The 26,095-nt window shown below is 38.8% G+C and overlaps 1 protein-coding gene across 2 annotated transcripts in view; it reads right to left on the bottom strand.

Moving 5' to 3' along the window:
- AGBL4 (AGBL carboxypeptidase 4) overlaps positions 1 to 26,095 on the bottom strand; it is a 1,265,610-nt gene that overhangs the window by 320,344 nt on the left and 919,171 nt on the right. For both annotated transcript variants that reach the window (XM_027108602.1, XM_027108603.1), the window contains exon 5: positions 21,567 to 21,606. In XM_027108602.1, coding sequence (XP_026964403.1) covers positions 21,567 to 21,606 — 40 coding nt within the window. The remainder of the gene's footprint in view (positions 1 to 21,566; positions 21,607 to 26,095) is intronic.

Here is a 26,095-nt window from a genome sequence, read left to right as displayed (position 1 = left end):
TGTCTTTTGGAAACTCAGCCCCACCCTATGCTTAGAACATGCTGCCGGCAGCCTCTGTCTGGAGTTCAGTGGACTAACCAGACCAAAACCACAAATAAAACCCTGGGTAATTTTGTTACAAGAGATCCAGGGACCATACTTTGAGAACACATGAAGGATTTTACAGGGAACCATATGGTTGGATTTCTAGGCTCAGCAGGCAGTGATGACCTGCTTGGTTCTAGGTCTCAGACACTCTAGCAGCCCATTCCTTCAACTGAGGTCACAGCCCTCCTGAAGCCCACCAGATCCCAGGATCATCTGGCTTTGTGGTTCAGTAAGGGCAAGAACAGTGGATATAAGAAGTGTTGGATTAATAAATGAGCTTATTATACACAGGGGCTGGGGTTTGGTGTCAGCTTTTGCTCTGATCTTTCTGCCTAATTTTTTGTATCCAGACCTTTGCCTCAGGCTCCATAACTGTTTCTATCCTAATACTCATTTCTACAGTAAATGGGTTCTTCTCTCACTTGGTTTTCCTTTTAGTATCTCTGCACACTCTGGATGAACCAGCACCTGTGATTAGGAAGGCAGCTGAGAAGTCAGAAGTTCACTGGATGTTAATTAGAAAACCTGGGTTCAAGCTCTGACTTTTCCAACTAGAAGATTTTGTGAACTTTGACAAATGCTATCATCTCCCTAAGACAAAGATGCCAACCTTATAGGCTTGTTTTATTGTTTAAACAAAGTATTAAATGCAAAATCTCTCTGACTTTGCCATTGTGGTGTGCTACAGCAAAGCCAGCTGTGGTGGTCATTGTTGTCACTTGCTCTTATTATCTCCTCCAGGAAAGAGAAGGTGATTACATTGCCCCTCCTGTGACCCTTCATGGAGGAAGGAAAGAAGGATCCAGGGATTTGAAGTAAGAAAAGGAGAGAGAGAATCAGGGCAGAGGACGCGGTGGAAATACCAGGAGCACGTTCCTGAGACAGCCCCTGTCAGTTAACCCTAGAGAATAAAACACGGGTAGAGGCCAGAGCATGGGAGACAGCTAGTCATCAGGTCCTGGTCTTTAAGAGAGGGGAGCGAAGTGATACTAGATGCTTCCCAATGCACTGTCTAAGGCTGGAACTGAGCCCACCTCACAAATTCAATTACAATTGGTGTGGGAAATACAAGGTTTGTTTCCCCAAAAAGCAGCTGAAAACCACCAATTCTCCTTTCATCATTGTGATTAAAAACTCTTTAACAAACCAGTCTCCCAATAATCTTTACCAGAAGGGAAACCTTCTGAAGGACATCCAGCCATCCATCCAAGGATGAAATTCAGCTGGGCTGGGCTGATTTCCCTTTATTTATTTATTTATTTTTCAGTTTCTGGAGAGAAGTGTATCTGGTTTATAAGACAGTGATTCAACCATCGTCTGGAGGGGAGGAAATTGTACTGCAAGTGCCAAAGACAGACTTTTCTGGCATTTCAGAGAATAACCTAATAGGCTGGTGCTAAGTTAGTAACAAAAAAAAAAAACGTTATCTGGCGTGATCATCCTCAAAGAAGGACTTAATTTATGCCAGATACATTATCTCATCTAATACAACAACACTTTGAGGTCAATATTATCAGCCCCATGTTAGGAATGAAAGAGCTGAACGTCTGAGTGGTTGCATTTTGTCTAAAATCATTAAAGAGTAAATGGTAGAGATGAGATTTGAACCAGCTAATCTCAAAATTTTTGTTGTATGCTACTAGAATTTCTTTCTTTTTCTTTCCTTCTCCCTCTCTCTCCTTTTTTTTTTTTTTTTTGTTATAGTAACACTTTTTCTGTTCCAACAGTGCTGAGTAAGCACTGGTAATGGCAGGTCAGTAAATCTTGTTAAGGGAAAACTCCCACATTCTTCAAGCCTATCCTCATCACTGTCCCTGATAATGTTTTAGACCAGAGAATGAAAGATATGCACCACCCTCTATGACATGTCACTGTGTCCTTAGTCTCTAGGAATTTCAAGTACATGTACTTGGATCACACCTTGCCTCAACTCAGTGGCAGCCCACCACCCATTTACCAAGAGTGCAGAGGGCTTTGATATAAATTGGGAATTGGATATTGGGGTATACAACCTTCTTTTCCTAAATGAGAGATTTCACTTTTCTTAGTCCATTGAACCAAAAATATTTCTCACTTTTGTGGCCAAGGCAAAGGCCCTTATAGTTTAGGTCTATGTTATACAGAAAGACACAGATGGACAAATGCAGCTGTTTATTTATGAAAGAAACAGCAGCTAGACAATTCTTAACACTTTTCTCAGAAACCCCTGCCAATCTCAAAAAGACAAGCCATTACTCACATACCTTGGGAGTATGGGGAGAATCCTTGGAGGAATGAGAAAAGGGAAGTGGGTCTGAAAGGAGCCAGAGTTATAGTATTGATAATCATAATCATCATCATTAGCATTTTGGTAGTCAGTCTCCAAGGTGGGCCTGAATGATTCTCACTTCTTCCTAGTATTCATGCCCTGGTATAGTCTCCTGCCACAGTGAATAGGCTGAACTATGTAATTAATAGGATATTATAGAATGATGAGGTATAACTTCCTAGGCTACCCCATAAAAAAACACTGCAGCTTCTACCATCTGTCTATTGGATTAGTCACTCTGAAGGAGATCAGTTGCCATATTGTGAGCATACTCAAGCAACCCTATAGAGAAGCTTATGTGGCAAGGAACTGAGCCTCTTGGCCAAAAACAGCACCAACTTGCCATCCATGCGTGTGAGTTATCTTGAAAGATGATCTTCTAGCCCCACTCAAGCCTTCAGATAACTAGAGCCTTGGCTGACACCTTGCCTACAACCTCATGAGAGGTCCTGAGCCAAACCCACCTATCCCAGCTGCCACTAGATTCATGACCCACACAAACTGTGTGAAATAATAAACACTCCTTCTTGTCTGAGACTGCCAAGCTTCGGGGTAATCTGTCACAAAGCAATGCAATCACAATAACAACTATTTATTTAAAATCTACTATGGGTCACGCACTTTACTATTCTGGCCACTTTACACATATTATATCTAATCTTCACAAAATTCTAAGAAGTGTTATCATCATCCTGCTCTTTTAAAGATGGTAAAATGAAAGTAAAGCACAAAAAAGCTACTAGACCTTCCCAAAGTCAAACTGTAAGTGGAAGGTGTAGGATTTGAACACACCATGTATGTATGTACTACAAATCTCTTGCTCTTCTACTTACGCCCTGATGTTGCACACATGCACAATAAATAAATAGATAAGTAAATGAATAAAAAGTGCAGAGAGCATATGCCTGCTCCTGTGTTCATCTGGAACAGATTAAGATATTTCTTACTATAAACAATTATTGCCAACAAATTAGATAACCTAGAAAAAAATGGATAAATTCCTAGAAATATACAACCTACCAATAATGAATCAGGAAGAAACAAAAAATCCGAACAGACTAATAGTGACTATAGAGATTGAAGCAATAATATAAAATCTCCCAGCAAAGAACAGCCAGGATCAGACAGTTTCACAGATGAGTTCTACCAAACATTTAAAGAGGAATTAATGCTAATCCTTCTCAACCTCTTCCAAAAAATTGAAGAGGAGGGAACACTCCCAAACTCATTTTATGAGGCCAGCATTACCCTCATATAAAGGCAGGTAAGGACGTTACAAGAAAAGAAAACTACAAGCCAATATCCTCGATGAATATAAATGCAAAAATTCTCAACAAAAAACCAGCGAACAAAATTCAACAGCACATTAAAAGGATCATGCACCATGATCAAATGGGATTTACCTATGGGGTGCAGGATGGTTCAACATGTGACTCAATTAATGATACACTCCATTAACAGAAAGGATAAATCTTATGATCCTCTCAATAGATGCAGAAAAAGTGTTTATAAAATTCAACATCCTTTAATGATAAAAGCTTTCAAAAAATTGGGAAAGAAGGAACATAACATAATAAAGTCCATATATGACAAACGCTCAGCTAGCATCTTACTCAACAGTGAAAGGTTTAAAACTTTTTCTCTAATATCAGGAACAAAACAAGGTGCCTACTCTCATCACACCTATTCAATATAGTATTGGAAGTCCTAGCCAGAGCAATTAATAAGAAAAAGACATCAAAGGCATATAAATTGGAAAGGAAGAAGTAAAATTGTCTCTCTTTGCATATAACACGATCTGATGCACAGAAAACCCTAAAGCTTCCACCAAAAAACGGTTTAGAATTAATTCAGTACAGTTGCAGGATACAAAAGCAACATACAAAAATCAGTTGCATTGTATTTCTATATACTAACAACAAACTATCTAAAGAGAAATAAAGAAAACAATTCTATCTGCAATAGCATCAAAACCAATAAAATACTTAGGAATATATATATATTTTTTACAGTGGCCTGTCTGCTTGAGGTAAATTAACAAGTGCAACTCACTCATGTCTGCAACTCCTTTTTTTAAAAAATTTTATTTTATTTTTTTATACAGCAGGTTCTTATCCATTTTATACATATTAGTGTATATATGTCAAATCTCAATCTCCCAATTCATCACACCACCATCCCCCCACCCGCTACTGCTTTCGCCCCTTGGTGTCCATACATTTGTTCTCTACATCAGTGTCTCAATTTCTGACCTGAAAACTGGTTCATCTGTACCATTTTCCTAGGTTCCACATATATGTGTTCATATACAATATTTGTTTTTCTCTTTCTGACTTACTTCACTCTGTATGACAGTCTCTTGATTCATCCCAGTCTCTAAAAATGACCCAATTTCATTCTTTTTTATGGCTGAGTAATATTCCATTGTATATATGGACCACATCTTTTTTATCCATTCGTCTGTAGATGGGCATTTAGGTTGCTTCCATGACCTGGCTATTGTAAATAGTGCTGCAATGAACATTGGGGTGCATGTGTCTTTTTGAATCATGTTTTTCTCTGGGTATATGCCCAGTAGTGGGATTACTGGGTCATATGGTAATTCTATTTTTAGTTTTTTGAGGAACCTCCATACTGTTCTACATAGTGGTTGTAACAATTTACATTCCCACCAACAGTGCAAGAGGGTTCCCTTTTCTCCACACCCTCTCCAGCATTTGCTGTTTGTAGATTTTCTGGTGATGCCCATTCTAACTGGTGTGAGGTGATACCTCATTGTAGTTTTGACTTGCATTTCTCTAAAAATTAGTGATGTTGAGCAGTTTTCATGTGCTTCTTGGCCATCTGTATGTCTTCTTTGGATAAATATCGATTTAGGTCTTCTGCCCATTTTTGGATTGGGTTGTTTGTGTTTTTGATGTTGAGCTGCATGAGTTGTTTATATATTTTGGAGATTAATCCTTTGTCCGTTGATTTGTTTGCAAATATTTTCTCCCATTCAGAGGGTTGTCTTTTCATCTTGCTTGTAGTTTCCTTTGCTTTGCAGAAGCTTTTAAGTTTCATTAGGTCCCATTCATTCATTTTTGTTTTTATTTCCATTCCTCTAGAAGGTGGATCAAAAAAGATCTTGCTGTGATTTATGTCAAAGAGGGTTCTTTGTATGTTGTCCGCTAAGAGTTTTATAGTGTCCGGTCTTACATTTAGGTCTCTAAACCATTTTGAGTTTATTTTTGTGTATGGTGTTAGGGGGTGTTCTAAATTCATTTTTTTACATGTAGCTGTCCAGTTTTCCCAGCACCACTTATTGAAGAGACTATCTTTTCTCCATTGCATATCCTTGCCTCCTTTGTCATAGATTAGTTGACCATAGGTGCGTGGGTTTATCTCTGGGCTTTCTATCCTGTTCCATTGATCTAAATCTCTCTTTTTGTGCCAGTACCATATTCTCTTAAGTAATGTAGCTTTGTATTATAGTCTGAAGTCAGGGAGTCTGATTCCCCCAGCTCCATTTTTTTCCCTCAAGAATGCTTTGGCTATTCGGGGTCTTTTGTGTCTCCATACAAATTTTAAGATTTTTGTTCTAGCTCTGTTCAAAAAAATGCCATTGGTAACTGGATAGGGATGCATTGAATATGTAGATTGCTTTGGGTAGTATAGTCACTGTCACAATAGTGCTTCTTCCAATCCAAGAACATGGTATATCTCTCCAGGTGTTTGTATCATCTTTAATTTCTTCAGCAGTGTCTTATAGTTTTCTGCATACAGGTCTTTTGTCTCCCTAGGTAAACGTATTATTTAGCCTCCATGTGTTTGTGTTTTTTACATTTTATTTCATGTAATTCATTTATAATCTCATACCGTTTTGCTCAGAAAAGATGCTTGATATGATTTCAAGTTTCTTAAATTTACTGAGGCTTGATTTGTGACCCAAGATGTGATTTATCCTGGAGAATGTTCCATGTGCACTTGAGAAGAAAGTGTAATCTGCTGTTTCTGGATGGAATGTCCTATAAATATAAATTAAATCTATCTGGTCTATTGTGTCATTTAAAGCTTGTGTTTCTTTATTAATTTTCTGTTTGGATAATCTGTCCATTGGTGTAAGTGAGGTGTTAAAATCCCCCACTATTATTGTGTTACTGTCGATTTCCTCTTTTATAGCTGTTAGCAGTAGCCTATGTTGGGTGCATATATATTTATAATTGTTATATCTTCTTCTTGGATTGATCTCTTGATCATTATGTAGTGTCCTTCTTTGTCTCTTTTAACATTCTTTTTTTAAACGTCTATTTTATCATATATGAGTATTGGCACTCCAGCTTTCTTTTGATTTCCATTTGCATGGAATATCTTTTTCCATCCCCTCACTTTCAGGCTGTATGTGTCCCTAGGTCTGAAGTGGGTCTCTTGTAGACAGCATATATATGGGTCTTGTTTTCGTATCCATTCAGCGAGCCTGTGTCTTTTGGTTGGAGCATTTAATCCATTCACGTTTAAGGTAATTATCGATATGTATGTTCCTGTTACCATTTTTTTAATTGTTTTGGGTTTGTTTTTGTAGGTCCTTTTCTCCTCTTGTGTTTCCCACTTAGAGGAGTTCCTTTGGCATTTGTTGTAGAGCTGGTTTGGTGGTGCTGAATTCTCTTAGCTTTTGCTTGTCTGTGAAGCTTTTGATTTCTCCATTGAATCTGAATGAGATCCTTGCTGGGTAGAGTAATCTTGGTTGTAGGTTCTTCCCTTTCATCACTTTAAATACGTCCTAACACTCCCTTCTGGCTTGTAGAGTTTCTGCTGAGAAATCAACTGTTAACTGTATGGGAGTTCCCTTGTATGTTATTTGTTGTTTTTCCCTTGCTGCTTTCAATAATTTTTCTTTGTCTTTAATTTTTGCCAATTTGATTACTATGTGTCTCGGCATGTTTCTCTTTGGGTTTATCCTGTATGGGACTCTCTGCACTTCCTGGACTTGGGTGGCTATTTCCTTTCCCATGTTAGGGAAGTTTTCGACTATAATCTCTTCAAATATTTTCTCAGGTCCTTTCTCTCTCTCTTCTCCTTCCGGGACCCCTATGATGTGAATGTTGTTACATTTAATGTTGCCCCAGAGGTCTCTTAGTCTGTCTTCATTTCTTTTCATTCTTTTTTTCTTTATTATGTTCCACAGCAGTGAATTCCACCATTCTGTCTTCCAGGTCACTTATCTGTCCTTCTGCCTCAGTTATTCGGCTATTGATTCCTTCTAGTGTATTTTTCATTCCAGTTATTGTATTGTTCACCTCTGTCTGTTTGTTCTCTAATTCTTCCGGGTCTTTGTTAAACATTTCTTGCATCTTCTTGATCTTTGCCTCCATTCTTTTTCCGAGGTCCTGGATCATCTTCCCTATCATTATTCTGCATTCTTTTTCTGGAAGGTTGCCTATCTCCACTTTATTTGGTTGTTTTTCTTGGGTTTTATCTTGTTCCTTCATCTGGTACATAGCCCTCTGCCTTTTCATCTTGTCTATCTTTCTGTGAATGTGGATTTTGTTCCACAGGCTGCAGGATTGTACTTCTTCCTGCTTCTGCTGTCTTCCCTCTGGTGGTGCAGCTATCTAGGCATAAATTTAACTAAGGAGATGAAAAGACCTTTATGCTGGAAACTTTAAGACATTGATGAAAGTAATTGAAGAAGATACGAATAACTGGAAATATACCCCATGTTCATGGATTGGAAGAATTAATCTTTTTAAAATGTCCATACTATCCAAAGCCACCTATAGATTCAATGCAATCCCTATCAAAATTCCAATTTGTGTTTTTTATAGGAATTTTTTAAATTCCTAAAATTTGTAGGAACCAAAAAAGCAATCTTGAGAAAGAAGAAAGCTGGAGGCATCACACTTCCTGATGTCAAAATCTACTACAGAGCTATAGTAATCAAAATAGTATGGTACTAGCATAAAATACTTCAATCTCCATAGTCACTATTAGTCACACATAGACCAATGGAACAGAATCAAGAGCTCAGAAATAAACCCATGCATATACAGTCAACTAATATTTGACAAGGGAGCCAGGAATACACAATGTAGAAAAGATAATCTAATCAATAAATGGTGTTGGTAAAACTGGATACTCATATGCACTTGTAAAAGAGTGAAATTGAACTCTTATCTTACATTACTCACAAAAATTAACTTGAAATGAATTAAGGACTTAAATGTAAGATCTGAAACTGTAAAAGTCCCAGAAGAAAACATAGGGGAAAATCTCTTTGATATTGGTCTTGGCAATGATCTTTTTGGCTATGACACCAAAAGCACAAGCAACAAAACAAAGATAAACAAATGAGACTGTGTCAAATTATAAAGTTTCTGCACAGCAAAAGTGCAGAAACAAAATGAAAGGACAACCTATGGAATGGGAGAAAATATTTGCAAACCATATATCTGATAAAGGGTTAATATTCAAAATATATAAGAAAGGACTCATATAACTTAATAGCAAAAACAAACAACAACAAAAATGAAACAAACAAAGCAACAAGAAAAAGTGAGTTAAAATGGGCAGAGGACCTTAATAGCCATTTTTCCAAAAAGACACACATATGGCCAAAGTACAGGAAAAGCTGCTCAACATCACTTATTACCAGGGAAATGCAAATCAAAACCACAGTGAGGTATCACCTTACATTTGTTAGAATGGCTATTATCAAAAAGAAATTATAAGTGCTGGCAAGGATTTGTGTACTGTTGGTGGGAATGTAAATTGGTACAGTCACTCTGAAAAACAGTATAGAAGTTCCTCAAAAAATTAAAAGCAGAACTACCATATGGTCCAGCAATCCCACTTCTGGTTATATGTCTAAAGGAAATGAAATCACTGTCTCAAAAATCTATCTGCATCCACATGTTCATTGTAGCATTATTTACAATAGCCAAGATGTGGAAACAATCTAAGTGTCCAAAATGCAATATACATATATTTCAGCCATAAAAGAGTGAAATACTGCCATTTCTGACAACACAGATGAGGCTTCATGGCATTACACTCAGTGAAATAAGTCAGACAGAGAAAGACAAATACTGTAGGATTTCATATGTGGGATCTAAAACACCAGACTCATAGAAACAGGGAGTAGATTAGTGGTTGTTAGGGGCTAGAGGGTGGAGGATATAGGTGATGGTGGTCAAACGGTTCACACTTCCAGTTATAAGATGAATAAGTTCTGGAGATCTAATGTACAACATGGTGATTATAGTTAACAATACCATACTGCACACTTGACAGTTGCTAGGAGAGTAGATCTTAAAAGTTCTTACCACACACGGGAAGATAAATTGGTGCAGCCACTATGGAGAACAGTATGGATGTTCCTTAAGAAACTAAAAATGGAACTACCACTTGATCCTGCAATCCCACTCCTGGACATAAACCCAGAGAAATACATGGTCCGAAAGGATACATGCATCCCAATGTTCATTACAGCGCTGTTTACAATAGCCAAGACATGGAAGCAACCTAAATGTCCTTTGACAGAAGAATGGATAAAGAAGATGTGGTACCTATATACAATGGAATATTACTCAGCCGTTAAAAATAATGAAATAATGCCATTTGCAGCAACATGGATAGACCGAGAGATTGTCATACTGAGTGAAGGAAGTCAGACAGAGAAAGAGAAATATTGTATGATATCGCTTACATGTGAAATCTAAAAACAATGATACAAATGAACTTATTTACAAAACAGAAACAGACTCATAGACTTAGAGAATGAACTTATGGCTACCCGGGGGAAGTGTGGGGAGGGGAGGGATAGTTAGGGAGTTTGGGATTGACAGGTACACACTGCTATATTTAAAATGGATAACCAGGGACTTCCTCAGTGGTCCAGTGGTTAAGAGTTCACCTTCCAATACAGGGGGTGTGGGTTCGATCCCTGGTCAGGGAACTAAGATCCCACGTGCTGCGCATGGTGTGGCCAAAAATTAAAAACATAAATAAATAAATTAAAATATAGTAAACAACAGTAAAAATCTTTTTTTTTTAAATTAAAATGGATAACCAACAAGAACCTACTATAGAGCACAGGGAATTCTGCTCAATATTCTGTAACAACCTAAAAGAATAGATACATGTATATATATAAATAAATAAATACAATTTTTAAAAAGTTCTCGCCCCCCCCCCATACAGGTTAAAAAAAGAGAGAGAGAATGAGAGAAAAGAGAGAAATAACAATTATCCTTGATATCAAAATGTTTTGGTAATTTCTCCAAAACTTCTTTGAAAATGTAAAATAATAATAATAAATAAATAAAAATAATGGTTACTTCTTTGGGAAGGACTTTAAAATACAGTACTCCCATGGACACCTAATATAATGACTAATGAGAGAAAATCAGTACTCACCTTCTCTGCCATCCCCATGAAGGAAATGACAACTCAGATGTATAAATTACTAATTTCTTATTCTATCTCCTGGCTAGACTGGGGCGATTGTAATTGCACTGCTTCAGGCCAGGGTGTATCACACTTGCCTACATACATTTTAGCAGTGCAGAGACAGCCTAACACTGTTGTAGACCTTTAGCCTGCGGGTTTAGTGCTCTAGTCCCTGAACCAATGAGAACCAAAAGAACAAATGTCCTCCCAGCTAAGGCCAGATAAGCTTTCCTCTTTCTCTCAAACCCCATTATAAAGGCCTAGTTTGATCAATAAAGCTGTTCTGGCCTCTAGTGTGTATAGCATTTTCATGCTAATATTAATAATATGCTAGGGGCTTTACTGCCATGATTACCTCACTTAATCTTCATTTCGTTCCTGTGAAGTAGGTGTAACCATCCATATTTAATGAAAAACTAAGCCACAAAGCTAGTTAAATAATTTTCTTAAGAGCTTGGAGCCAAGAAGTGGGAGAATCAAGATTGGAACCCAGGTCTACCTGGATCCATACTTTGACTACTGTTGAAAGTTGACTCCCAGGTAAGGCTGGCATCCTGCTCTGTATCTGTTAAGCCTAGTTCCTATTCTCTGGCTGGAAGTGGGAATGTAAACTGATACAACCTTTCTGGAAAATGAGTTGGCAGTAAGACTTAATAATTCCTTAAACATATTAATGCTCTTTGGCCCAGCAATTATACTTTGAAAATAGCCAGATAAAAAACTTATGCAAAAGAAGTAAAAGCTTTTTTCACAAATAATTTTACGGTAGAGTCATTTATAAGAGAAAAACATCTGGAAGTAACACAAATGCACAACAATAAGACGTGTATTTTTGTAAACAAGGTTACGTTTAAAAGATGGAAGAGAGTAGAGCTTTTAAGAATAAGTGTGCCTTTAAAATGCTCATAAAATGCTCATGGATCTAGTAATTCCATCCCTACTAATTTATCTTAAGACAATAAGCTAAAATGTAGACACAGCTATATACACAAAGGTTGATAAATTATTCATAAGATGGAAAAACTAAAATCAAGTCAAATATCCAATATCATTGGCATGGGAAAATATTTCTGTTGTAATATTAAGTGAAAAATCAGGATAAAATTTTATATTCTATATGATCTCAACTATGTAAAACAAAATTATACATGCATAGAAAAAAAGGCAAAGAAGTAAATGTATTAAAATATTAAACAGTGATTGCCTCTGGGAGATAACTGATATTTCATCTTTTTAACTTATCTGTGTTTTTCAAAATTTGTACTATGGGCATGTGCAATTTTTTAATAGAGAAAGTTATTATAAAAAGATGGTAAATATGCAAACTACATCGCAACATGAAGATTGTTTATGAAATAATGTTAAGTGAAAAAAGATGTACATAAAAACTTACTGTGGTTGCAATTATGTAAATATGTTTCTGCATATAGACAAGAACTGAAAGGGAAAAATGTATAAATAGAATTAGGTTTTTTATTGTGCTAAGGCTGTGGGACTAGGAGTAATTTGTTTATCTCCTTTAAAGATCTCTTTAAAGTTGTTTTAATGAAGTGCACGCCTTTTTTGAACCATCCCCTCTGTGTGTATTCACTGTGCTGCTAACTTTCTGGCCGTGAGGTCGGGAGTACCCTGGCTTGGCTTCACATCTGGTCCTGGCCCCTCTGGACTGGCTCCATAGGCTTTGCTGGCTCTAAAAATGTCCATGAAGCAGGAATAATGGCTAGTTTGGCCTCTCTTGTTCCTTTAGTCTTCAGAGGGGCTACAGGTACATCATGGGGGACTTTAACTGGAGACAAAGCCCAAAGTTGTCATGTAATGGTCAGCAGGTTCAGTCACCGTTTAACATAGGTATTGTTTTAACAAGGTTAAGAGGGGATACATTTTTTTGTGTGGATATTTGCAATCAGGAACAAATCTGTGATTTTTTTCTGGAAGTTTCTGTGATATTTTAAGGAAATCAATTGTCTCTTCAGAATGCAGCCTAGTTAGTGGAAAAGCCCCATGACTATGATGTCCCCAACATTTCACACTTTCCTTATCACCAGCAAAGTAGGTCAGCTTTAATTCTGTCTGAGAAAGAAGACTCTGTGGGCCAATATCACACATGAAGTAATATTTATACGTAGCAGTAGAAAAGGTAAAGGATTTAGGATCAGACAGATCTGTATTTGAATCCTGACTCCATCACTCACTTATTAAATGTATTTATGTGGGCAATTCTAATGGAGCAGCACCTTCCTTTCTCATTTGCAAGTCAGGAAAGATGATGCCTGCCTTATGGGACAGTGGGGAGAATTATATGAAAAATACATGTAGAGCGCCTAACACAGTTCTGGCACTGAGTGCCAACATTTAGATACTTCCTAAATGCTGTCCTTTTAGTCTATACCATCAAAAAGTTAATGACCATTTGACAAGGGTGCCAAGATAAACCAACAGGGGAAAGAACAGGTTTTTTTTTCAACAAATGGTGCTAGCAAAGCTGGACAATCACATGCAAAAGAGACAAATTGGAGTCTTATATCATATAAAAATTAACTCATAGGAGTACATCTTTGTGACATTAGGCAATGTTTTCTTGGCTATGATACCAAAAGTATAAGCAACAAAAGCAACAAAATAGATAAATTGAACTTTCATCAAAATAAAAATTTTGGCTTTAAAGAACATCAAGCAAGTGAAAAGACAACCCACAGAACAGGAAAACATATTTGCAAATCATGTATCTGTACTCAGAGTATACACTTAAAAACTCTTACAACTCAAGAATAAAAAGACAAAATATAACCTAATTTAAATGACTAAGGGAAAATAACTTGACTAAACATTTCTCCAAAGAAGATATACAAATGGCCAATAAGCACGTGAAAATATGTTCAACGTCATAAGTCTTTAGGAAAATGCAAACCAAAACTACTGTGAGATACCACTTTACACCCACTAGGATGACTATAATCAAAAGATAGATCACAAGAGAGGATGCAGAGAACTTAGAAACATCTTACATTGCTGATGAGAATGCAAAATGGCACAGCTACTTTAGAAAACAGGGGCAGTTTCTCAAAATGTTTACCTTAACATTTACCAAATGATCCAGCCATTCCATTCCTAGGTATATGTCCAAGAGAATGAAAAAATAGTTTTTACTTGCTCACAAATATCTATGGCAGCATTATTTACAGTAGCCAAAAATGTAAACAACTGAAATGTTCATCACTAGATGAATGGGTAGGCAAGCTGTGATATATCCATACAATGGAATATTATTTGGCAATAAAAAGGAATGAAGTACTGATACATGCTATAATATGGATGGACCTTGAAAACATCATGCTAAGTGAAAAAAATCCGGTCACAAAAGGCCACATACTGTACAATTCCATTTATATGAGATGTCTAGAATAGGCAAACCCATAGAGATAGAAAGTAAATTAGTGGTTGCCAGGGCCTAGGGGAAGGCAAAAATGGGGGGTGGCTGCGAATGGGTACAGAGTTCCTTTTTGGAGTAGTAATAATGTTCTGGAATTAGTGGTTATGATTGTACAATTCTGTGAATGTACTGAAAACCACTAAATGGTGTCCTTTAAAGGATGAATTTTATTGCATATGAATTATATCTCAGTAAAGGTGTTATTTTTTTAAAGCTATGACCAGCACTTTTAACTTGATGGTGGGAACACAAAATCTTTCTAGAAGTGTGAAAAGATATAATCATCATGGCCAAATATTCTAGCTCTTCTCAATGCAGTGCCCTTCCCTGTAGGAAGATTCTGCATCTCTACCTTGTTGAATTAGAAGTGGTCATATGACTGCTTTGATATAGGATATCTGGGCAAAAGTGACCCCTTCTAAAAATTTTTAAGAGAAGGTACATGGCTCACCATCTCTCCCTTTTCCCTCTGCCATGACTACCCATATGGCAGGTGCTGTCAGCACTTTTCTGCAACCTCACATATTCTCCCGGCACTTATTATTTCTGCACATATTGAATGCTTTCCAATTGCCGACATCTGCAAACCTCTCCTGAGGGCTTTCTTGGGCCACTGGAATCTGCTATGTCCATACATTGAGCAGATTGGAAGTGTCAGGGAATTAACACCCCCACCCTCACTCCCACTCCTTTGCCCCTAAGGGATAACTCTGAGGCTTATTTTCCACACTGACTTCCCGGGTTTCCCTGTAGGATTAAATTCCACTTGCTGTCAGTGGTAGCTTGCTTGATAACGAATCTTTCTTCATTTTCTTGTATCACTTCCCTACCTCCCGCCAAGGTCTCTGGGATCACCTCCCAAATAAACTACTTGCATTAAAATCTTTGTCTCAAGTTCTGCTTCTTAGGGAACCCAAACTAAGACATAGAGCAATGTTCCAAATAAAGGATGCTTGGTCAGCCTGGGTGCCAGAGTAAAGATGAAGTAGAGCAGAACCGACTCCAATCCATGAGAGACATGTACCAAATGTAACAAATAAACCTTTACTTTTTAAGTCTCTGTAATTTTGATGTCATTATTACTTTGGTGTGAGTTAGTCTGTCATGATTAGTGAACTATGTATAACTTTTCTTAGTAATTCTCATTCTAGGAATTTTTCCTAAAGAAATAATTAAAGATGCACACAAAAATCTTTATACAAGAATGTTCACTGTGGTATTATTTATAATTAAATCATCAGGGACAATTTAATATACAATAATAGATAAATTTAATATAGAATGCTTTTCAGCTATATAAAAGTCCCTCTGAGAATGTTTAACAATATTAAAAAAATGTTCACATTATATTCCTATATATTTTATATAGGATCATTATAATTTTATTTTTTAAATTACATATATGTTTGTATATACACATGCAAAAAGTAACTGTCTCTCTTTTTTAAAAATATTTATTTATTTATTATTTATTTTGGCTGCGCTGGGTCTTAGTCACAGCATGAGGGACCTTCATTGTGGTATGAGGGATCTTTAGTTGTGACATGCAGACTTCTTAGTTGTGGCATGCGGATTCTTAGCCACGGCATGCAGACTCTTAGTTGAGGGATGCACGAGGGATCTAGTTCCCCAACCAGGGATCAAACCTGGGCCCCCTACATTGTGAGCGCGGAGTCTTACCCACTGGACCACCAGGGAAGTCCCAAAAAATAACAGTCTCTTTCATCAATCTGGTGATAAAAGTCTCACTTGGATAGGAGAAAAATATTTCCTCATACTGCCTCCCTTCTGCTGAAGAGGTTATAGGAGAATAAACTTTCCAAAAAGTAAGAAAAAAACTGTAGTTGGACTTCTGGGCCACATGACTAAATAAGTTCATGCTTCAATAAGCCCATTCATTCCCATCAAATAGTAATATTGAATAATATATGAAAAAAAGAAATGAAAATATGTAGTTGGGCTCCACTGCAAGAGACATATCTCCATGAAGCTGAAAAGTACGGAAATGCAAAAGGATACATGCTCCTGAGGCTACTTGTTTGTTGAGATCTGGATATAGCAGCAGGCAGTAGCAGCTGAAAGTTGGACTCCTAGGAGCCTCCTAAAATGCTCTATAGGAGATGAGGATCAGAGACAAGGTCTTCTGCTTAGAACAAGGATCTAGGGTGGGGCTCCCCTGTTATGAAAGAAGCCTAGGAAAAAAAAAGGCTGCTGCAGAAACTTTGCTCCTGTTTCCTTTGTCTATATTCCTTGCCACTCTAGGCCTACAGCACACAGACAGCTCCTGTGTGCTGTAGGCCTAGAGAGGCAAGGAATATAGACAAAAGAAACAGAAGCAAAGTTATACTATCCTGCTGACTTTTTGTCACCAGTTCTCCATATCCCCAATATTTACCAGGTCCTATACTGAAAATATGGGTAGAGTCAACTGCAAAATCCACCATATAGGGATATGTGAGCATAGTGGGAGTTTGCAGGGGTGGTGGGGAGGGGTGGTGGTGGTGGTCAGGGCTGGGGAGAGAGAGTAACAGAAAACTTCCTTCTCAAAGTGATATTACAAAGTAAAATTTCAAAACACGTGAAGAAATTAAATGCTAAAAATGATACTAAATAAAATCAACAGTTATAACTTGAATTCACTCCAGATGAAACTTATTTTATAGAACAAAGATTTTAAAATAAGCATATTGAAGATGTTCGAAGAAACAAATGAAAATGTTAAAACAGAATAAGAAATTATGAAACAGAACAGGCAGAAATAAAACAAGAGCAGGTGGATATGAACAAAATTAGAAATCTTGGAAATTAAAAATAATCACTGAGATATTGAAAAAGACAGGAAAATAATCCAGACTAGATATGGTCAAAAAGTGAATTTATGAATTCAAGTTACTTGTGGGGAACTCAGAATCAGTGCAGTAAAATAAAATGCTAAAAATTATGAAAAATTAGTAAAAAATCATGGAGGGCCACTTGAGAGACTCCAACATTCATCTAATAGAAATTATTGAAGAAGAGAATCAAAGGAATGAAGAAAAGGCAATCTTTGAAGGGATAATTTGCCAATAATTTCTCAGAATTAAAGAAAGACACAGGGGCTTGCCTGGTGGCGCAGTGGTTGAGAGTCCGCCTGCTGATACAGGGGACACGGGTTCGTGCCCCGGTCCGGGAAGATCCCACGTGCCGTGGAGCGGCTGGGCCCGTGAGCCATGGCCGCTGAGCCTGCGCGTCCGGAGCCTGTGTTCCGCAACGGGAGAGGCCACAACAGTGAGAGGCCCGTGTACCACACACACACAAAAAAACAAAAAAAATAAAGAAAGACATAGACTCTTAGGTAGAAAGACTACTCAGAGTACCAAGCAGGGTAAACAGAAATAAATTCACATCCAGACACATTAAAGTGAAAAAGCAGAGCATGAAGATCAAAAGGAAAGTCTTTAAACCTACCCAAGAAAAGATAAATTACCATAAACAAATAATGGCAGACTTCTTATTAGCAACTGTGGATGTCAGAAAAAAATGAAAAAAAAAAAGTTCAAAGAATGAAGGGAAGTCCTCCTCAAGCTAAAATTTATACCTTGCCAAACTATCATCCCAAAGATAAGTCAAAATAAGAACATATATAGATTAAGATAGTTTCTCATGGACTCTCACTAAAACAGTTATTAAGGGGTCTACTTTAATAAGGTAACAGGAAAATCTTGAGATGCAATAAACAGGAGAACACAAAAATTTATAAGCTGTGTAGGAAAAGTCAATTGGCTCTTCATCATCATCATCATCATGTGTAGTTGCTAATAAGTGGAAGAAAGAATGAACTAGTTGTTGAATGACACTGAGATAATGGGTTATCCATATGTAAACAACAAATTAAATCCCCAGCTCATATCATACACAATGATCAGTCCTAAATGAGATAACTACCCAAGTGTGGTGTAAAACTTGACAATTTTTAGAATACAGGAGAATATGATATTCAGGTAGGGAAGGATTTCTTAAATAAGTCATAAAAGCAAAGTTCATAAAGCAATATTCATACATTCAACTACATTAAAATAAAAAAAACCCTTCCATAAATCAAAATACATCATAAATCAAAAAACACAAGCCACCATCTGGGGTAAGATATTTGCAATGCATATTAAGTGACAAAGTATCAACATGCAGAATAACAAAGAATTAAAAGTCAATAAAAAGAAACAACCCAAGAGAAAATTGAAAAATGATATGAAAAGTCAGTTCACAGAAGAAAGCAAAGTGGCCAATAAACATACGAAAAGATATTAAACCCCACCAGTAATCAGGGAAACACATATTATAAAAACAATGGGATAACATTTTACATTTATCATGATGACTGGTAAAAATTTATGTCTGATGATTCCAAGTGTGGAGGATTCAGAGAAATGGAAACTATTATACTTTGCTGTTCTTATACTTTGAAGTATAAATTTGTTCAACTACTTTAGAAAACAACTGGCCATTATACAGTAAATTTGAAGATGCATGCAATCAGTAATTCCTCTCCTAGTTATATGTTCTAGATAAATTCTCATACTTATGCACAAAATGCTCCAAGTAGTATTATTTAAAATTGCAAAAAAACTGGAAATAACCTAAATTATGATCAATAAAATGGAAAAAGAAATTGTGGTGTAATCATAATTGCTATGTAATCATAGCAGTTAAAATGATTGAACCAGAGCTACATGTATTCACAGGAATTAATCTCTACAGTATAATAAGTAAGGGAAAAGTTCAGTATGACATTTATAGTGTGACATCACTTATAGGAATTTGTAAAACAATACCAGTTATACCAGTCACATTTTTGGATATATAGATATAGAAAATCATTGAATTTATTACAGTGATTACCTATAGAGTGAAGGGAGAGAGATGCAATCAGCTAGGAGTACAGAAAAGTCTCAACTAGATCTATAATTTTTTTAATAGGGGCCTCTGTAGCACATATGGCACTATGTTGATATGATAAAGCCAAGCTGTTTGGTGGTGAGGGGGGCAATAAATGACTCCTCATTTTATCTCTACTCTTTTCTGTGAATTCAAAATTATTCACGATGAACAAAATAAGAGTTTAAAGAAGATAACACAGGTTTTTAAGGCTTCCAAATTCCCAGCCAGCATTTCTGAAGGCTCCTAGCTGATGAGGAGTGGCAGAATCAGACTGCAGTTCTGTGTTGAGGATGGTCTGGTGACGAGTGCAAACAAGCTGGTACCTCCCACTGGCATCCCCAGAGAGGTAGCATGCCCCTTGCTAGCTGTAGCAGCTTCTGGTGAGGTGGGGAATGGAGATGACTTTGAAAGTGAGAGACAGTTATTGACAGTAGAGGGAAGTGATTCTGACATGGACTAGAGTTGTCCAGGTAATACACAGCCTAATGGTCTTTCCTAACCTTTCCAAGTCATGACACACATGGATAACACTTGGTACACTGGAGTAGAGGCTACCACCTTGGCAGCTCAGTTATCCTGGGACCTACCTGTACCCCTGAGAGATGAGTGGATCAATATATCACGAGTGTATATCTTACAATATCACACAAATGTAGCCTACTTGCAGTACTGTATACTCGTGTGACGCAACATGACTTTTGAGAAGCTTTGACCCAGAAAATAGTCTTTTCTCATCTAAGAGTAGGGAAAATTATAAACCATTCCAAACTCTGGCAGTGCTTAACAGTTTGCCCAAAAAGAGTGCACTGAGAGTCACAACTATTCTGCTTGAATTCGTGCAGTAGCAATTAGGAACGGAAAGAGCTGGTGCAAAAGAAATGCAGTTAACAGAGTCTAAAAGTCTCCTTCTGAAGCAACTGAAGACGGATCAAGAAACCTCTCCAATTCACATGTCGGCATCATATCAGGGTGTGACCAGATGAGACTGGGATGTGAAAGCAGGCAATCTGGGTCAGCATTTGTGGAGCAGAACGGAAAACAATCATGAAGGAAAGCAATTAACCGGACGGACGGGCCAAAGATAATCACTTACCAACACCTTAGTGGGAAGGGATTGGTAGGTCACACAACTGAGCCATTCTAATATTATTAGCCCATGATTTGGAATTTCTATATATGTTAATTAGATACTTGTTAAACACAGTTCATTCTATGGGTTAGACTGAACGTTTTCAAACCAGTTCATCTTTGTTCTTCTGAAGTCCCAAGTTCAAAGAGATCTATCAGGTGGAAATGTAGTAAGGCCACCTGAACTGGGTGGATGCAAATTCCATTTGCAGTCATTGTCTTATATCCCAGTTACATAGACAGATAACCAGCCTTTGGGCTAAGATAGTGCCTGCAGAGGACAATTTCTCAATCTCCTTGTGAGCCAATTGGCCCTGGACACAGCAACAGGCTGGGTGGTAGGCAGGATGACGTGGTACAGCTATATTGGTTACTAAAATACTGAAATACCTCCATATTTATTGGTAATTAGCCACTCCTAGAGCTCCCCAACCCTGCCATGTGACCACCCCCCCACACCAGTCCCTTCCTCAGGATGCCATCTCCCCACAGTCCGGTAAACAAAGTGTTAATGCCCAGCACAGTAGAGGGCCACCGGGGCCATTAAATATTTAGAACATCACCAATGAATGAAGATGGACCACCACACCCACTCTTGAATGCTCACTGCTGGCACTATCATCTCCTTGGATTCCAAGAGAGAACAGCATCTCTTGTTGGCCAGTTTTGCCTCAAGTTCCCAAACTGAAATAAAATACCTTCTGGTAAAACTAAACTGCTCAACTTTTCTCTGGGCTATATGCCAGACCGAGGGGAAGGAAAGGAGCTTTAAATCCCAGGGCCATAGCTTTGTTGTGGGACTTGTCCTTCCTAAAGGTGAGTGACAAGAGTCACAGGAGACCAAACCTGGTCACTTCCCCAGACGGGCCTTTCCTCATTAACTGTCCTCCCTTCATTCCATGCCATCTACCAAGCAGTTTCCCCATTCCCCATGATCTTCAAGCTTATTTCTCAGGAGACCAGGGCACTTCCTTGACACCTGGACCCACTGAGTGATCTGGGGAGAACCTGGCCCTGGAATATGCAGCAACATCATAGTACCAACCCTGCCATCTGCAGAGTCAAGACAAGGCGGCACAGAGCTGGGGAAGAGAAAAGAAACCGCCTGTGGGGTAGAGGATGGGGGAGAAGGATCATTCATGACACAAGAACTCTGCTGTTCATTCAGGAAGCCAAAGGAGGAGGGCAGGAATTACATTTGGATAGACAACCAGGCATCACTCTGGGAAACAAGGGAAAAGCCCAAGCAGAATGGCCACACCTACTCACCAGGGCTGGTTATCGTCAGGAGGTCTAGGTGCCGCTGTTGCTGCAAAAGAAAACACATTGTGAGAGCGCTGATTCAAGCCAGAGCCAAACTCGTTGCTTAGCAGGTCAGGGTGAATGTGCAAAGGGGATGTTCAGACACGCACAGCAAGCTGTATTGCGGAGGACGTGGTCTCACAGTCCTGCAGGGAGGCCTTGTACCCTAGAGACAAGGGGGAATGCATAGCCTTTCTGGCCAGAGCCGAAAGGGCCTTAGAGACCTTCCAGTCAGACCTATCTTATACTTCGGGAAAATGAAGTCCTGAGAGGAATGTGGCTTACCTATAGCCACAAAGAAAGTCCCTTTCCAGACTCCCAGCCATGGCTCACTCCTCCGTACCAGGCAGCCTCAGATTTCTCTTTGGTCACACTGGCTGTACTGGTTAAGTGTCTGATATCCTGGCAACCCTCTTTGCCTTGGGTCCTTAAGTCACTGTCACCCTCCTGATACTCCTTTCTAACCAAGATGCTCCTGGGGGCTGGTTTATTTATTAAATCTGCTCAACAATGCTATGACAATTTCAATTACTGATGAACAAACCATTACTTTTCTAACTGAATCCTCATCTCTCTGTACCATACAACAAAGAAAATAATATTTGTCAGGTACACTAGCCCAGATAGATGAAGTTTGGAGGCAACTAGCCTTGGCCCCAAGGGCTGAGGTGGTCAGTATCTCAGTTGGCTCGCCCCCTATCACACCATACTTATGGAGAAGCCTAGTCCTGAAATGGATGTCATGGGAACCTGAGGGTGGAGGAGAGGGTATTGTAGGCTGAGGATGGGGCAGTGGTAAGCAACTCTCTTAAAGACAAGGCAGGATTCCTTAAGCCTCAGTCAACCTCTCTCTCTTTCCTACACTTGATTTTCTATTAATAGCCATTTTCTATTAATAGCAATTTCCATTAATATGTAGTTTCTTTTTTCTTAAAAAGGGGTCCTAACAAACTTCACTTTGAGAACCACTGCTTCAAGGATACACATTGCAGGAGCTTCTGATTATCTGGTACTTCATCCAGCGGGTCCTTTGCCATATTTCATCTCACCTACATTTCCCTCTTTATCTTGCCTCTCCCCTAGAATGGCTTCCTGAAATTCTGCTTAAGCAGAAAGGAGAAGGCAGCAACATTTTCTGAGTACTGAATATATGCCAGGCACAGTACCAGGCACTTTGATGTGTCATTTCTTCTTACACTCTTGGCAATCCTACAGGGTTGGTAATGTACAACAGAGGGACATGGGGTTCAGACAGGAGAAATTATCTGCCTAAGACCACATCTTCATTGAATGAGAGAGCCAGGATTAGAATTCAGTCAGTTCTAATCTTGGCTTGAAAGTCCAATATATGATCATGCACAATAAATCACTTAGCATGATGCCTAGTACTTAATAGGTGCTTAATAAAAAGAGCTATTTTTGTATTGATGTTTTGTTGTTATTATAGACCATGTGACCCTTGCTTTATAAAACCTGCCTTGCCCCTTTTCATAGAATTATTGGTACCAGAGCTCAAAGGTCATTGAGTCTGACCTGCCACCAGTATAGGAATCCCCTCAGCAATGTCCCCACCAGTTGTATGAACTGATTCTGTTTTATCCTTTTGCCTGACAGGGAACTCACGTTTTGTCAGTTAAAAATTTTTTTTCTGTTTTTTTTGGCCATGCCACACGGCATGTGGGATTTTAGTTCCCTGACAAGCCATCGAACCCGTGTCCCTAAATAGCTCTACTTTGAGCAGGGTTAAAAGCTGCTTCCTTATGAAATCATCCCTGTTTCTAGCTGCTTCAGCCCATGACAAGCTTGGAGGTCTGAAGAAGATCTGTGTCATCTTCCCTCCTGGTTAAATATTCCCAGTTCCTTCACCTTTTCCTTATAAGACCTGGTCTCAAATCTCCTGGCCCTTGTGGTCCCCTCCTCTTCCATTTAAATTTGATCTGTCCCAGTCAAAACCTCTTTAAGATCTCTCTATCTCTATCTATCTCTATCTCTCTCTCTATCCCCCTCTCTAATGATTTTTCAGGGCCCTAAAAGCAGGTCTGTAGCCTTTCATAGCCGTCTTAATCACGCATCCCTGTTTTACTGCCAGCTCATAATTCATTCCAGTTGACATTTTCAAGCAACAGTGCAACTCCAAGATGTCACTGACCTCCACTGTGAGCACACATTGTCGTGCTGAAATGAAACACACACCCACATATGCAAGCTAGAAGGACTGCTGGAGCCAGATTGCCTGCTCTCCCAATCACAGAACCAGGCTAGTGGGACAACTGGCTCACACTGCCTTTGCCAAGGCCAGCCTGTGAGGCTAGGCCCTTCCCTCATACATGAGGAAGGAAGACAATCTGTCCTTCTATTTTTCCATAAGCTTGGTTTTGTGGCAATCGCCGTTGGTGAAAGAGGTCCATTTATCTGAAAAGTGTCTATTTCCTCATTAAGATCTATCTCTAAATGGTGATTCTGTGTCCAGGGTCCAGTAGAGAAAAAAGGGAAGAAAACCTGACAGGAGCACGGACAGACCTGGCCTTGTGTCCTAGCTCCTCTCTGTGGTTTTGGATAACTTACTGTTATGTCTCCGGCCTTGAACTTCATACCTCTAAAATGAGTGAGTGAGACTGAAATACTGTCAGTGACTCTGAGTCAAATACAGCCAGACACTGTGCTTGTGGGCTCCCCTTCCGGTGTAGAGTTCTCTGAGCACGCCTGTAGCCAGGACCCTGGGGGCTAAATGACAGAGCTGAGAATTTAAGAGAAGAAATTTTAAGCTAACCTCTCACACAGCAATTTTCAGTGCTTGTGTGTCTTCCTCACTAGCTGAGGGGCATCTTAAGGGCCTGGAACATCTATTATTCAGTCCATGGCACACAATAGCCCTCAGTAAACATCGCTAAACTCAGCTGAACCATTCCTGGAATGCACATTATCCTTTCAAATCCCTATGCCTTTGCTCACGCTGTTCTAACTAATCTCCTGAGATCTTCACGGAGCTCCCTCCTCACATCTCAAGACGTCCATGAGGTCTGCTCTGCACCTCAGCTCCCAGACCTAACCCCCTTCTCTCCTTTCCTCAGAACAGAATATTTCACACTTTGTTCTTCCAATGCATCTTGTAAAACCTAACTTTTGTATCATGCTCTGTCTTAATTATCTGTTTCCTTCTGTTTCTCTCATGTGGTCTTTACTTGAGGATAAGACTATGCCATTTCCTCTCTCTATTGCCATTGCCCAGCACAAAGGCTGAAAGGAATGCTTGATGCCATCTAGCTCAAATGATTCAACTATTTCATTATTCCCTCTGCAACAACCCTGTTAGGTAGGAATTCATCAGCATGGAAAGTAAGCATGCCCCTTCCTCTACAGGACTTCCCCCCTGTCACGGCTTTGGGGATTCCTGCCTTTATGATTTTGCTCCTGCCATCTCAGCAGCAATATTATCTGTCCACCTCCTCTGGAGACCTTCCTTCCTTTACTCCCACCCATAGGATCACCAGGCACTTTGTATTGATGTTTTGTTATTATTATAGACCATGTGACCCCTGCCTTGCCCCTTTTCATAGAATTATTGGTACCAGAGCTCTCTCCTGGACTCCTACAGCTCCTACTGTCTGTACCACTCCTGTGGTGATGAATTAAATCTAACTTGGTGACAAATCCCTTTAACCTACAGTTCACAGACATATGTGTACACCACCTAGTGGCCCAAGCAGATAAGTGTAGACTAGTGTTTTAACCTGTAGCTCTTAAGATAGGATTACAAAATCTGCATGTTCTATATGCAAATAAAAACAAAAGTGGACATTCAAGAATCACTGTGCAGTAGTGAGGGTGGGAGGGAGATGCAAGAGGGAGGGGATATGGGAATATATGTATATGTATAGTTGATGCACTTTATTATACAGCAGAAACTAACACACCATTGTAAAGCAATTATACTCCAATAAAGATGTTAAAAAAAAAAAAGAATCACAACAGTTTGAACCTAAGATACTAAAATATCCAAATAATTCACTCAAAGTCCTTAAGAAATAAAAGGAATAAATGAAAGAGAAAATTTTCATTCCTAAACGGTGTGCCTGGTATAATCACTTAGGATCACCAGCGGAAACTGGCATTTATTACAATAGGGCACATGATTTGTGGAATTTGACCAATAATAGAAAACTAGTTATATAAGAAGGGAGCATGGTGGACAGAAAGAATTACCAGATTATTTAAATTAGTTACCAACTGAGAGACATAAGGGCCTTTTACATGGAGATGATATATTACCTAACTGCCTGGATGGTAGAATATGCAATGTTAGTTGGAGGAAATGAAGGTAGCTAGCTAGGCGGCAGGTTTGGTAGGCTGACAGGGCCTGCTGGCTGAGGGCTGAGAAGCTGAACCATTAGCTAACCATAAGCTACAGTCTCAGGAAGGCAGGCCCTTCACGCATGTGGTAGTGGTACCGTGTGTGTGTGTGTGTGTGTGTGTGTGTGTGTGTGTGTGTGTGTGTG

This window comes from Aethalodelphis obliquidens, unplaced genomic scaffold (assembly GCF_003676395.1).
Source record: "Aethalodelphis obliquidens isolate GAN/ISIS:26980383/991018 unplaced genomic scaffold, ASM367639v1 scaffold9, whole genome shotgun sequence".
NCBI lineage: Eukaryota > Metazoa > Chordata > Mammalia > Artiodactyla > Delphinidae > Aethalodelphis > Aethalodelphis obliquidens.
This window is presented reverse-complemented; position numbering and strand designations above follow the sequence as displayed.